The sequence below is a fragment of the Bubalus kerabau genome, chromosome 1, assembly GCF_029407905.1.
Source record: "Bubalus kerabau isolate K-KA32 ecotype Philippines breed swamp buffalo chromosome 1, PCC_UOA_SB_1v2, whole genome shotgun sequence".
NCBI classification, from domain to species: Eukaryota; Metazoa; Chordata; class Mammalia; order Artiodactyla; family Bovidae; genus Bubalus; species Bubalus kerabau.
This window is the reverse complement of record NC_073624.1, coordinates 94,942,090-94,953,776: the sequence shown is the minus strand read 5'-3', so window position 1 is coordinate 94,953,776 and position 11,687 is coordinate 94,942,090. Positions and strand designations below refer to the sequence as shown.

The 11,687-nt window shown below is 54.1% G+C and overlaps 1 protein-coding gene across 1 annotated transcript; it reads left to right on the top strand.

The window, feature by feature from the left end:
* Positions 1–4,456: 4,456 nt before the first annotated feature.
* LOC129641721 (keratin, type II microfibrillar, component 5) lies at positions 4,457–11,141 on the top strand. The gene is made up of 9 exons (XM_055566354.1): positions 4,457–4,876; positions 6,602–6,810; positions 7,384–7,444; positions 7,588–7,683; positions 8,343–8,507; positions 8,770–8,895; positions 9,287–9,507; positions 10,236–10,267; positions 10,948–11,141. Exons 1-9 carry the CDS (start codon positions 4,457–4,459, stop codon positions 11,139–11,141), a joined length of 1,524 nt encoding a protein of 507 aa, XP_055422329.1.
* The last annotated feature ends 546 nt before the right edge of the window (positions 11,142–11,687 follow it).

Below are 11,687 nucleotides of genomic sequence, written 5' to 3'. Positions count from 1 at the left end.
GCCTTGCTCATCACAGCCATCAGGATCAATCCCAGAGAATCCCACTATCCAAGAACAGTGAGATGGTCTCTGAGAACCCCGGCAGATACATATATGAAACTATAAGGGTCAACAGGCAGATAGATCTAGGACAAACAGGGTAAGATGAGAAGGTATCAGCACTCCTCTATCTTTGGATAAGTCCAGGAAGCCCTCCTAGCAGCAAGGGAATTGTAAGCACAGGAAAGAGAGCAGAAGGGAAGGGAGGTCATGACTCCTGGTATGGAGAACAGCACGTGTGTCCCCCAGCAAGCATCCAAGCTTGGATAACATGTGAGAGGAAGACGGAGCATCTGTGGCGGGTGTGAGTTTGAGCAGTGACGCCTCTGTGGAAAGCCCAGGAGACGGACTTCAAGAGTCGAGGAAGCTGCCAGGGACTCCAGGGTGGAGCAGAAAACCTCTCACCCAATTAGCTCTTGAAGACTTCCTGGAAGAAGTGGCCTCTCAGGAGCATTTTAAATTATGGGAGGGCCATGGGTTCTCAAATGGACATTCCTGATACTGGGTGTGGCCTTCACAAGGCGTGAGTGCAGGAGGGGACAGAACTGAAGGGCCAGTGAAAGCCAGCACCCAGGACAAAAGGCTGTGCAAGAGAGTAACTGCAGTTACCTGGGGAGCCCCAGGAAGGGTACTGGTGCACTGCTGTGGAGACAGAGGGGGAGAAATCACAGCCTCCCTCTGAAGAGTCCCCAACGGCTTCCTGGAGGAAGTGGCCAGCTGTTCTGGGACATTTCAGGCAAAGGTGTGACAGGGAAGAAAGCTTGGAGATAGGGAAAGGGGTGTGGGAAAACTATAGGGCATATGTGGGCAGTAAGGCAGGAGAAGGCCAGTAAAAGGAGGTCTGGCTCCCACCCCAGCACCCAGACAAGGATCTGGTCTCACTAAGCCAACTGCTTCGGGGGACGGTAGAGATGGGTGTGGTTCTATGGATTCTCTGCCCTCCCTGGGATAGAATCAGATGGCAAAGGCCCAGGTCCGATCAGTTCAGTTCAGTCGCTCAGTCATGTCCAACTCTTTGCAACCCCGTGGACTGTAGTACTCCAGGCCTCCTTGTCCATCACCAGCTCCCAGAGTTACCCAAACTCATCTCCAATGAGTTGGTGATACCATCCAACCATCTCATCCTCCGTCCTCCCCTTCTCCTCCTGCCTTCAATCTTTCCCAGCATCAGGGTCTTTTCCAGTGAGTCAGCTCCTCGCATTAGGTGGCCAAAGTATTGGAGTTTCAGCTTCAACATCAGTCCTTCCAATGAACACCCAGGACTGATCTCCTTTAGGATGGATTTGTTGGATTTCCTTGCAGTCCAAGGGACTCTCAAGAGTCTTCTCCAATACCACAATTCAAAAGCATCAGTTCTTCGGCACTCAGGTTTCTTTATAGTCCAACTCTCACATCCATACATGACTACTGGAAAAACCATAGCCTTGACTAGACGGACCTTTGTTGGCAAAGTAATGTCTCTGCTTTTTAATATGCTGTCTAGGTTGGTCATAGCTTTTCTTCCAAGGAGCAAGCGTCTTTTAATTTCATGGCTGCAATCACCATCTGCAGTGATTTTGGAGCCCAAAACAATAAAGTCTGCCACTGTTTCCATTGTTTCCCCATGGGTCTCCACAAACTCCCCAGGGTGTTGTGCCAGACTGACCTGATCTGTGAGTTTCTCACTTGCCTGGGATGACCCTGAAACAGTCCCATAAGGACTCAGCCTCCCCCTCCAGCCCAGTCCCTTCAGTCTAAAGCACCATGTGGATGGACTTCCTGAGCAGACCCCACCAGCCCTGGGCTCTGCTGCCTGCAGTAATGCAAACTTCACCCAGCAGCCACAGGCACATCCCTGTACCTGGCAGGGCCTGCCCTCACTCCCAGCACACCCGCCCAGGGACTCTCACCCTTGTTCTGAGTGGTCCTGCTGGTCCTGGATGGGTCTCTTATTTCTGAAGGCAGTGTGGCATTCCCAGGTCTCCTGAGTCCCTGGTTCCCTTTTCCCATCCTCAGTGCCCAGGCCCAATTTGAGGTGGAGGCGTGTGTGTGTGTGTGTGTGTGTGCTGGGGGCATGGGGTACCACTGACACAGGCATCTCCCTCTGGACCAAAGCCACCACTCCATCCTGCTGCCAAGAGGCAGAAATGGGTCTTCCATCCTCTTCAATAAGCTGAGGAGAGCTCAGCTTACAGCAGGTGAGGTTTAATGGGTTGTCCAGGCTGACAGAGCAGAGGACCCACCCATCCTCCATCTCCCATGCTCGGCTCCAACCCTCCTCCCCTTCAAAGGACCCAAAATGCTCTTGGCCCCACCCCGCCACTCCAGGTCTACACCACCATCTGGCCAAGGCACAAGAATACATCCCTGGGTCCAGGCCAGCAGGACCCCCGCTTAAGGGGTGGTGGCTGGGAAACCATCCCCTCTTTGATCCCCAGTATGGCCTCCTCTATCCACCCCAGACTCCACCTCAAATTTTTACACTAGTGAAATCAGGTTAAAGAAAACATTAAAAGCAGACTTGAAAGGATTATGAAATCATAAACGTGCAGAAGAAGTGAAGCCGGTGGGTGGGGCAAGCAGCAGGCCCACTCTCTGCTGAGTAAGAGGGTGTGGGGCGGGGCAGCGGGGGTATTTCTGATAGGAAGCAAGAGTCCCTTTCCCTTACACAGACCCTTTTGGTCCCCAAAGTACATTCTTGTGTATTATCCATTTAATCCCCCCAACAACCCTGGAAGATAAGAATGAATTCCACATTACAGCCAAGGAAACAGAAGCTCAGAGAGGTTAAGAACATCCCCAGAGCCACACAGCTAGGAAGTGCCCAAGCTGGCACTTAAACCAGGTCTTCCGATTTGGACTCCCTTGCCCAGGTTGCTAAATAGCTGCTGCTTCACCATGGGTGACTATGATCTGAAGATTATTTGGTGCCAGCTGAGGCCACCTGCTCCTGGCTTCCCCAAGGCCTCTGCCCTACTCAGAAGGACAGGTGTGGGATGTGGAGATAGAAACCAGCTAGCCTGGTGCTGGGCAAAGACCTGCAGTGGGTCTGGCTGTGAAGACAAGGGCAGACCCCGGATAGAACATGGGGCGTCCACGGAGGGCCCAGGAACGGCCGCACGGGACAGCACTCGGTCCTGGCAGGCTCCCTGGAGGAGTTGCCACCCTCAAAGGAAGCTCCTCCGCCCTTCTTCCTGAAGTTCCTAACCCCTCAGGGGCCTGGCGAGCCTGCCTGGGGGTACAGACGACATCCCCAGGTCTGTACTCAATGAACGTTAAAGAATAGCCATCATTATGTTAATAAGTGGCCCCAGGACACATAGGAAAGTGGGGACCTTGCAAAGAACCAAGAGTTCAGAACCCGTGGGAGCCAGAAATCACAGTGTCCTCGAATAAGAAAAGCCACCTTCCTCCCCCGTCTCTGCGCAGAGCAGTCTCTGAATGTTCTTCCAGGAGAGACAATTCCAGGGCTGGCAAACAGGGTGAGCCCCTCCCCTGGCTGGTGGTCTTGGAAGGAACTGGGACTCACAGGATTTGTTTCTTCTTAAATAGCCAAGAGATAGTGTCCAGAGCAAGCTCGAAGCATCAAGGCTTTCCCGGAACTGGGTTCTCCCATCCTTTCAGTCAAGTGGGAGAAAGTATCTAAAGGGAGTCTCCCCATTATCCACAAGAGGCCATTATTGTAGCCACTGAGAGTTAAGTGGTTTGTAGTTTTGTGGGTGAGAAATGAAGGCCCTGGAACAGAACCTTTCAAGCTGGAATCCAGAAGGTTCTAGGAGACCATGGGCTCAACCCTCTGCCCTGCAGGAAGCATGATCAAAACAGCCTCTCTGGACCTGAACCACCTCCAAGCCATGCTGCTTGAGTGGATTTGGGCTCTCTTGATCTATCTGCCCCTGAAATACAACGATATACCTGAGAATGTATCCTGTATGGAGCCCCGAGGACAGAGGTGATGATCTCTGGTGGTCTCCCCCAACCTGGGGCCCTAGAACTTCTTCCTGGAGATGGTGGCCCCAGTCCCTACCCCACACTCAGCCACTCAAGAATGTTGTGTTCAAACCCGTCTCCAGGTGTGGGTTGAGGCCATCTCACAAGGAGACTGCGGGAAAATTAATTACCCTAATGTATGTAAACGAGCTTTGAAGATGAAAAGTGCAAACGCACAGTGTCCCTAATAACATCTTCAATACTTTTACGGAGGCCGGGAGTCACTGCTGAGCTCACCTTTAAGACGAGTCCTTGGAGAGTTGTTGGCAAACTCCCCAAGCCAATAAACAACATAAAATGACTTTTCACTTCTTTCATGTAGCCAACCCCAGCTCTCTCCACCAATAAAAGGACGGAGGAGGATCAGAGGGTCCAGAAGCATCCTAGGAGCGCACCCGCCGCTCTCAACACTCCCTTGTTCAAAGCTCCATCCACTCAGACCCACACCATGTCGTGCCGTTCCTACAGGATCAGTCCAGGATATTCGGTCACTAGGACCTTCAGCTCCTGCTCGGCTGTGGCCCCCAAAACGGGCAGCCGCTGCTGCATCACCGCCGCCCCTTACCGAGGCGTGTCCTGCTACCGGGGACTGACAGGCTTCGGCAGCCGCAGCGTCTCGGCCCTGGGCTCCTGTGGGCCCCGCATAGCGGTGGGCGGCTTCCGTGCTGGCTCCTGCAGCCGCAGCTTCGGGTACCGCTCCGGCGGCGTGGGCGGCCTCAGCCCTCCCTGCATCACCACCGTGTCAGTCAATGAGAGCCTCCTCACTCCCCTCAACCTGGAGATCGACCCCAATGCGCAATGCGTGAAGCACGAGGAGAAGGAGCAGATCAAGAACCTCAACAGCAGGTTCGCGGCCTTCATCGACAAGGTCAGTGAGGCCTGGGATGGTCCAGAGATGGCCCCGGCCCTGCCTTCCCCTCGGGAAGGTCCCAGTCTTCAGGGGAGCCAGAGTATGGCTTCCAGCCACCGGAGGGAAATGCAGGCCGATCTTCACAGAAGGATTTATTTTTCTCGTGTAATTCCAGCAAAGTGTGTCTATACCCGCAGCCCAGCATGGTCCAGAAATTGAGTCTGTGCTGTAAAGGGTTTGCGCTTCCGGAGACAAGACAACATGGGAATATCCGAGCTGCCGGAAACATTGGGCACTGGGTGCTGGACGAGCAGAGGGGCAGTGGGGAGAAAAGAAGGCCTGTGGTGGGGCAGCTTGGGAAGCAGTTGGAGCTCTGCTCAGAGCTCTGCCGCCTCCCCACATCCCCGCCTCTGCTCACAGCGCAAATCTTCAGGCCTGTTGCTTGTGCCCTTGATAGAACCGGCTTCATATGTTTGCTTTGAAGATTAACTGGGCTCCTGTGCAATCAGTGCCGGCACATAGAAAGTGATAAATGTTAGCTGTTAGCATTCTTCCAAGGACAGTAGTGGGCGAGGAGATGTGATAGGCAACCAACCAGGCTTGCCAGGCTGCTTCATGGGTACAGAGCTGGGAATGGAGGAGGGGAGGCCACTAGACTGGCGAGAAGAGACCCACCGGTGCAGAGGGTGAGAAATCCCCAGCTGCCCTCTGGCTGCCTCCCAGAAAGGTCACCGCTGCACCTCCCTTCGTGTGGGCTCTGTCCATGGGGCCTTAGTCCAGCAGAGGAGATAGGACCAAACTCAGGTCTGGGACCCGGGGTGAAGGGACAGTAAGGGGGACCTTCTTATTATCACTTTCTTTAGTGATCTCAGTTAATCCTTGAAATGACTCACTGGAGTAGATATTACCATCTCTAATTTTTTTAATAACAAATTGAAGCTGAGCGCTTAGGGAGCTGCTTAGACAGACTGTTCATAGGGTTCTCATGACTGAGCAACTGAACTGAACTAGATAAATCATGGTGACAGGCAGGTGAAGGAGGCTCAAGGAACATAGGATCCTGACTCCTGACTAATTATGAGATGATAAGTTAGTCATTTCATACCTTGGGGTCTCCTTTTCCCCTCCTGTACTATAGGGGAAATAAGATCTCCCCCCATAGGGTTGTGAGAATTGAATAAAATTGATTGGTAGGTGCAGTCATAGATAAAGATGTGTGTGTATGTGTGTGTGTGTGTGTGTGTGTGTGTGTGTGTGTATTAGCACAAGCCCTGGGACCACACAGTAAGTATTCAATAAATGTTTGTTGCTTACATGAATAAATGAAGAACTTGTAGTTAAAGTCATAGTTAAATTGGTTGAGCACTTCCTGTGTGTCAGAAACTCTTCTAAACACTTTACATGTAGCAACTTGTTCAATCTTTACAACTTTAAGGAAGGTTCTATTATCACCTCTGTTTTGGAATGAGAAAACCAAGCACCCAGAGGTGAGGCAGCTGCCACTACAGTGGCAGACCCGGGATGTGAATCTGATCTTTGGCCTCAAGCCTGGGTCACTCCCACCCACAGTGCCTCCCTGGGGGGCTGGGAGCAAGGCCCCCTGAGTCGCAGAGATTCCAGGGCTCAACCCCCGCCTGGCCCCGGCTGTTCAGTGGGCACCAGGGCAGGGGAAGAGAGAACTCTGGGGAACCAGACACCTCCCGGGGCTCCTCCTGAGTCTCTTTCTCCCACTCTGGGCGGCAGGTGCGCTTCCTGGAGCAGCAGAACAAGCTGCTGGAGACCAAGTGGCAGTTCTACCAGAACCAGCGCTGCTGCGAGAGCAACCTGGAGCCCCTGTTCAATGGCTACATCGAGACGCTGAGGCGGGAGGCTGAGCATGTGGAGGCCGACGGCGGGAGGCTGGCCTCAGAGCTCAACCACGTGCAGGAGGTGCTGGAGGGCTACAAGAAGAAGTGAGTGTGGCACCACCTGGGGTAACAGGGTTAAGGGGGAAGGCTCTGCCCACAACCCTTTAGAAGCAGCTTCATTAAGGTTCCTGCCTGTCTGCCAAGAGGGACTGCCCGCTATCCAAGAGGATGGGCAGTAGGAGCCTAGGTTTCTTCAGATTCTTTGGCTCCACCTCAACTCCTTGGAGGCCCATGGGTCTTAGAGATGGTTTCAGGGGAGTAAGGAAGCCCAATGGGGTTCCATGGCTTTCTTGCTCCTCCTGCTCCCCTTCCTGACCCAGGCTCCACATCCTCTCTGCCCGTGGCACCAGCTCTCTTTGGATCTAGGATGGATGGAAAGATGATTGTAGACTTGGGCATGGAATGTGCATTCTCTGATCTCATCCCAGAGGCAGCAGGACTCAGGTGGAATGAGCCAGGCTGGGACAGGGCTAGCCCACAAACAATGCACAAATAGAATGGGGAGAGAACGGGATGACATTTGCAGAGTTCACCCCATTTGACTCCCAGAAGAGCTTGCCCAGGATGGCTGCCAAACCCTGACTCCTCAGCTCCAGCCTCTGCCTCTCTCACACGCAGGTATGAAGAGGAGGTGGCTTTGAGGGCCACAGCGGAGAATGAGTTCGTGGTTCTAAAGAAGGTAAAGGGGCTGGGCTCCGGGAGGGAGGGAGCGGCACCTCTGTGTGCACAAACTCCGGTGGGACGGGTAGCCACACCCACCCAGAGCACCTTCCCGGGGCCTCCTCCCACACGCTCGCCCCCTCCTCTCCACCCCACCACCAGGATGTGGACTGTGCCTACCTGCGAAAGTCAGACCTGGAGGCCAATGTGGAGGCCCTGGTGGAGGAGTCTAATTTCCTGAAGCGCCTCTATGACGAGGTGAGGGGGCCCCTGCCAACCAGCCTGGAAGAGGGGAGGGAAGGTGAGGGGACCCAGAGCGGAGACTGTGTGCACATTCACCCCCTGAGGGATGACAGCATGTAAGGAACACGCACACACATGCAAGTGGGCGTACTGTGAGGCTGTCACAGACACGTGCACGTGAGCACCAAGGACTGTGGAGCACGTGCGTGCTTGGGCTTCTCTGTGCTTGTGGTCTCTGGGTGTTGCCGTGTGTGTGCCTGTGGCTGGTCTGAGTGAGTGTAGGTCTCTACATGGATATGAAAGTGTATACGTGGGGAGGAGAGTGCAGGGGGTGGGTAGGGTTGGCTTCCAGTGAGAGAGGGGTCTTAATTCCTGGACAGATCACTAGTCCTGGCATTCATACCCCAGCTTCCCTGCTGAATGATGTTGAGTCAGGCCTTTTTCATACACTGGGATTCAGTTTCCCCATTTATTAAGTCTGTCCCCAGCTGACCTCTAGAGCCCCTTCCAGCTTCACTGATGATGTACCTGTGTGTGAATGAAGGCGAGTAGGAGTCATGAATCATGCATGACCAGTGGGTCCCCCAGGGAGTGGACAGCCCCCAGGGGTAGAGCATGTGACCCAGACCAGACACCAGAACCAAATGCATTGGCTTTTGCCGGCCCCCCCCCAGGAGATCCAGATCCTCAATGCCCACATCTCAGACACCTCGGTCATCGTGAAGATGGACAACAGCCGAGACCTGAACATGGACTGTGTTGTCGCCGAGATCAAGGCTCAGTACGATGACATTGCCAGTCGCAGCCGGGCTGAGGCTGAGTCCTGGTACCGCAACAAGGTGAGTGGTCCAAAACACTTGCCTCCTAGACATGGCACTGGAAAAGATATGAAGTGTGGATTAGAAAGGGCTTCTTCTGCCTGGGGACTTTGATCTTCAGGGATGGCGAGAAAGATACAGATCTCAATTTGGGTGTCAGAGCAAGGGGGCCATGTATAGTTGCACAGGCTGAACACTGTGCGACCTGCACAATTATCCAAGTTGTCCTGAGTGGATGAGCTGTCCCATCCTGAGCCTCAGGAGCCTCTCTGCTTCCTCCCAGTGTGAGGAGATGAAGGCCACGGTGATCCGGCATGGGGAGACCCTACGCCGCACCAAGGAGGAGATCAACGAGCTGAACCGCATTATCCAGAGGCTGACAGCTGAGATTGAAAATGCCAAGTGCCAGGTATGGGTTCTGGGAGGGCTTGAATACCCAACACAGGAAAACTGTAGCACCAGGCCCTTTGCCTGCAAAAGTGCAAAGGTCTAGCCCTAATCAAGCCTCAGAGTGTGCCTGTGAGGAAGCAGGGGCCCAGAGAGGGGGCTGGGGCCCTGGCACTTCACATAGCAGAGGAGCTGAGATGAGCCAGATCACTGATGTCCCCCTTCTGGCCACCCTGCAGCACCATCAAGAAGAAATGATGAAAAGTGTCCATCACCTCCTTTGTGTTCATAGTCCCATTAACTACCTGCTCATAGGAGGTTAACCTAACTTTTCTCTGGGATCCTTGCCCCAGCTCCCTTGGCTCAGATGAGCCTAGCTGCACCTCCCCATCCTCACATCTCCTTCCCCACAGCGGACCAAGCTGGAGGCCGCAGTGGCTGAGGCTGAGCAGCAGGGCGAGGCGGCCCTTAACGATGCCCGCTGCAAGCTGGCCGGGCTGGAGGAGGCCCTGCAGAAGGCCAAGCAGGACATGGCCTGCCTGCTCAAGGAGTACCAGGAGGTGATGAACTCCAAGTTGGGCCTGGACATCGAGATCGCCACCTACAGGCGCCTGCTGGAGGGCGAGGAGCAGAGGTGAGGCTGAGGAAACCTTGGGAGTCTAGAAGGAGGCGGCCCTGGTCCTCTGGGGGTGAACTTCCCTGAACCCAAGTGGGAACTGCATCTTTGCCCACTGCTAGTACAGCTCAGGCTTCAATAGTAATAATAATTTATGAACACTTTATTAGGCCTGTGCTCCGTGCTCATTTTAATCCTCACAAACCAGGTATCGTTTTTCCCATCCAAAGATAAGAAAATAAGGCCCAGCGTTCAGTGACCTTCTCGGGGCTACACAGTTAATAAGCAGAAGAGCCAGGACCCTCATTCAAGACTTGTGGCTCTGAAATCCACTCTCTTCCAGTAGCTTCCTACAGGAGGCTGCCGCTTGGCCTGCCCTGGAAGCGGGTACATTATAAGGTCGATGCAGTCTATGCTGTAGCTCTTCATTGGTACTAGGCCCTTTCACATGCTTTCTGTAAGCCTGATCAGCACTATCCAGGGTGGGCCAAGTCATTCCGATTGGAAGCAGCACGTGGATTTCATAGCTTCACTCACTTCTGCTGAAAAGCAGAAGGCCTTGTCTCTGTGGTCAGTCAATAGTTAAAGGAGCGTGAGCATTTAAGGCAAACTCGAGGGAGCACTTCCTGCCTCTGGGGAATTGGATCTATACACAGCAGGGCCCTCTCTGTGCCTAAGCTTCAAGGAAGCTGCCTCAAGGAATCCAGCTCAGTGCTTGGAATTAATTAGACTTTTCTTTCCTGTAGGCTGTGCGAAGGAGTGGGCTCTGTGAATGTCTGTAAGTACCTGCTTGAAACCCCCCTAGAAAACTGGCTTTATTGATGGGCAGATTTGAGCTGGACAGCCTAACCTACAGGACCTGGACAGTTCCAGACCTGGGAGGGGGCCTTTCATGCCCTCTGCTCCCTCCCCCGCTACGCCCCGCCACCACCCCCTACCTTCTCCCTGGAGGCACTAAGCAAAGGCATCTTTGGGCGCCCTCCACTGGTGAATGTGTGAACTGCATTCCCCGGGAAATAAGAGTGCAGCCTCTTTGCCCCTGGGCTGCCCTGGTGGCTCAGATGGCAAAGCGTCTGCCTCCAATGCGGGAGACCTGGGTTCAATCCCTGGGTTGGGAAGAGCCCCTGAAGAAGGAAATGACAACCCATTCCAGTACCCCTTGCCTGGAAAATCCCATGGACAGAGGAGCCTGGCAGGCTAGAGCCCATGGGGTCGCAAAGAGTCGGACACAACTGAGCGACTTCACTTCAGCTTTGCCACTGGGTCTGGGGGTACTGCTTCCTTCTCGCCTGGGTGCCCGAGAAGGCTGAGGTGCTGAGAACAGGGTCTGAGTTATGAACCACTAAACTCATCGGGGAGGAGGAAGCTCATGCATGCAGAAGCCCTTTGGGGCCTGTCCTGGGGTTGGTGACATCACTGCGGTCCATTCAGCCCTCCCTGTCCCCTCTCTTCCCACAGGTGTCAGCAGCTCCCGCGGTGGAGTCACCTGTGGGGGCCTCACGTATAGCACCACCGCAGGCCGCCAGATCGCCTCGGGCCCCGTGGCCACCGGGGGCAGCATCACAGTGCTGGCGCCCGACTCCTGCGTCCCCTGTCAGCCCCGCGCCTCCAGCTTCAGCTGCGGGAGCAGCCGGTCTGTCCGTTTTGCGTAGAGGCAGAGGCTCCGCCTGCATCCCCCCAGCACAGAAGGGTGTGTGAATGGAAAAAAAAAAAATTGTGTGCTTGCTTCCAGAATCTTTCATGTGTTCCTACAAGGGAAGGACCCTCCGCCGCTCTCCGCGCCACCTTCTCCTTTTAGGGAGTTGTTTTCCTGGTTCTCCAACAGGCTTCAGTTAGAAAGAGTCATTCCCAGCCCTTTCACTCAACTCCGATTTGACTGCTAAATTCCCGTGGCTAATTTGTGTTATTCACCAAGCTCTCTGGGACCCTACCAATCACCCAGGGCAGCTGGGCATCATGAAAACTCAGTCTTCCTCTGGCACAAGAAATAAGCCTAACCATCCAGTCAGGTCTCCCTCAACCTTAGAATCAGAGAGGAAGCCGCCCCCACTCCCACAGATCCCTTGTCCTGGCTGGGAAGTTCTCAGAGGCAGGAATTGCCCCTTGGTCATTTGAGTTTGTGTTTTGCTTGTCTCTCTAACTGATTGCCTTCTTCTGGGTTAACCTGTTCCAGCCAAAATCCTCCTGTGACCTCCCAG

Bases quoted from the DNA above. Each gene is read 5' to 3' on its own strand.
- LOC129641721 (XM_055566354.1), top strand. From the start codon at position 4,457: ATGTCGTGCCGTTCCTACAGGATCAGTCCAGGATATTCGGTCACTAGG. The intron at 9,508-10,235 runs GTGAGGCTGAGG...TCTTTCCTGTAG, and splicing joins CTGGAGGGCGAGGAGCAGAG to GCTGTGCGAAGGAGTGGGCT. The intron at 10,268-10,947 runs GTAAGTACCTGC...CTCTTCCCACAG, and splicing joins AGTGGGCTCTGTGAATGTCT to GTGTCAGCAGCTCCCGCGGT.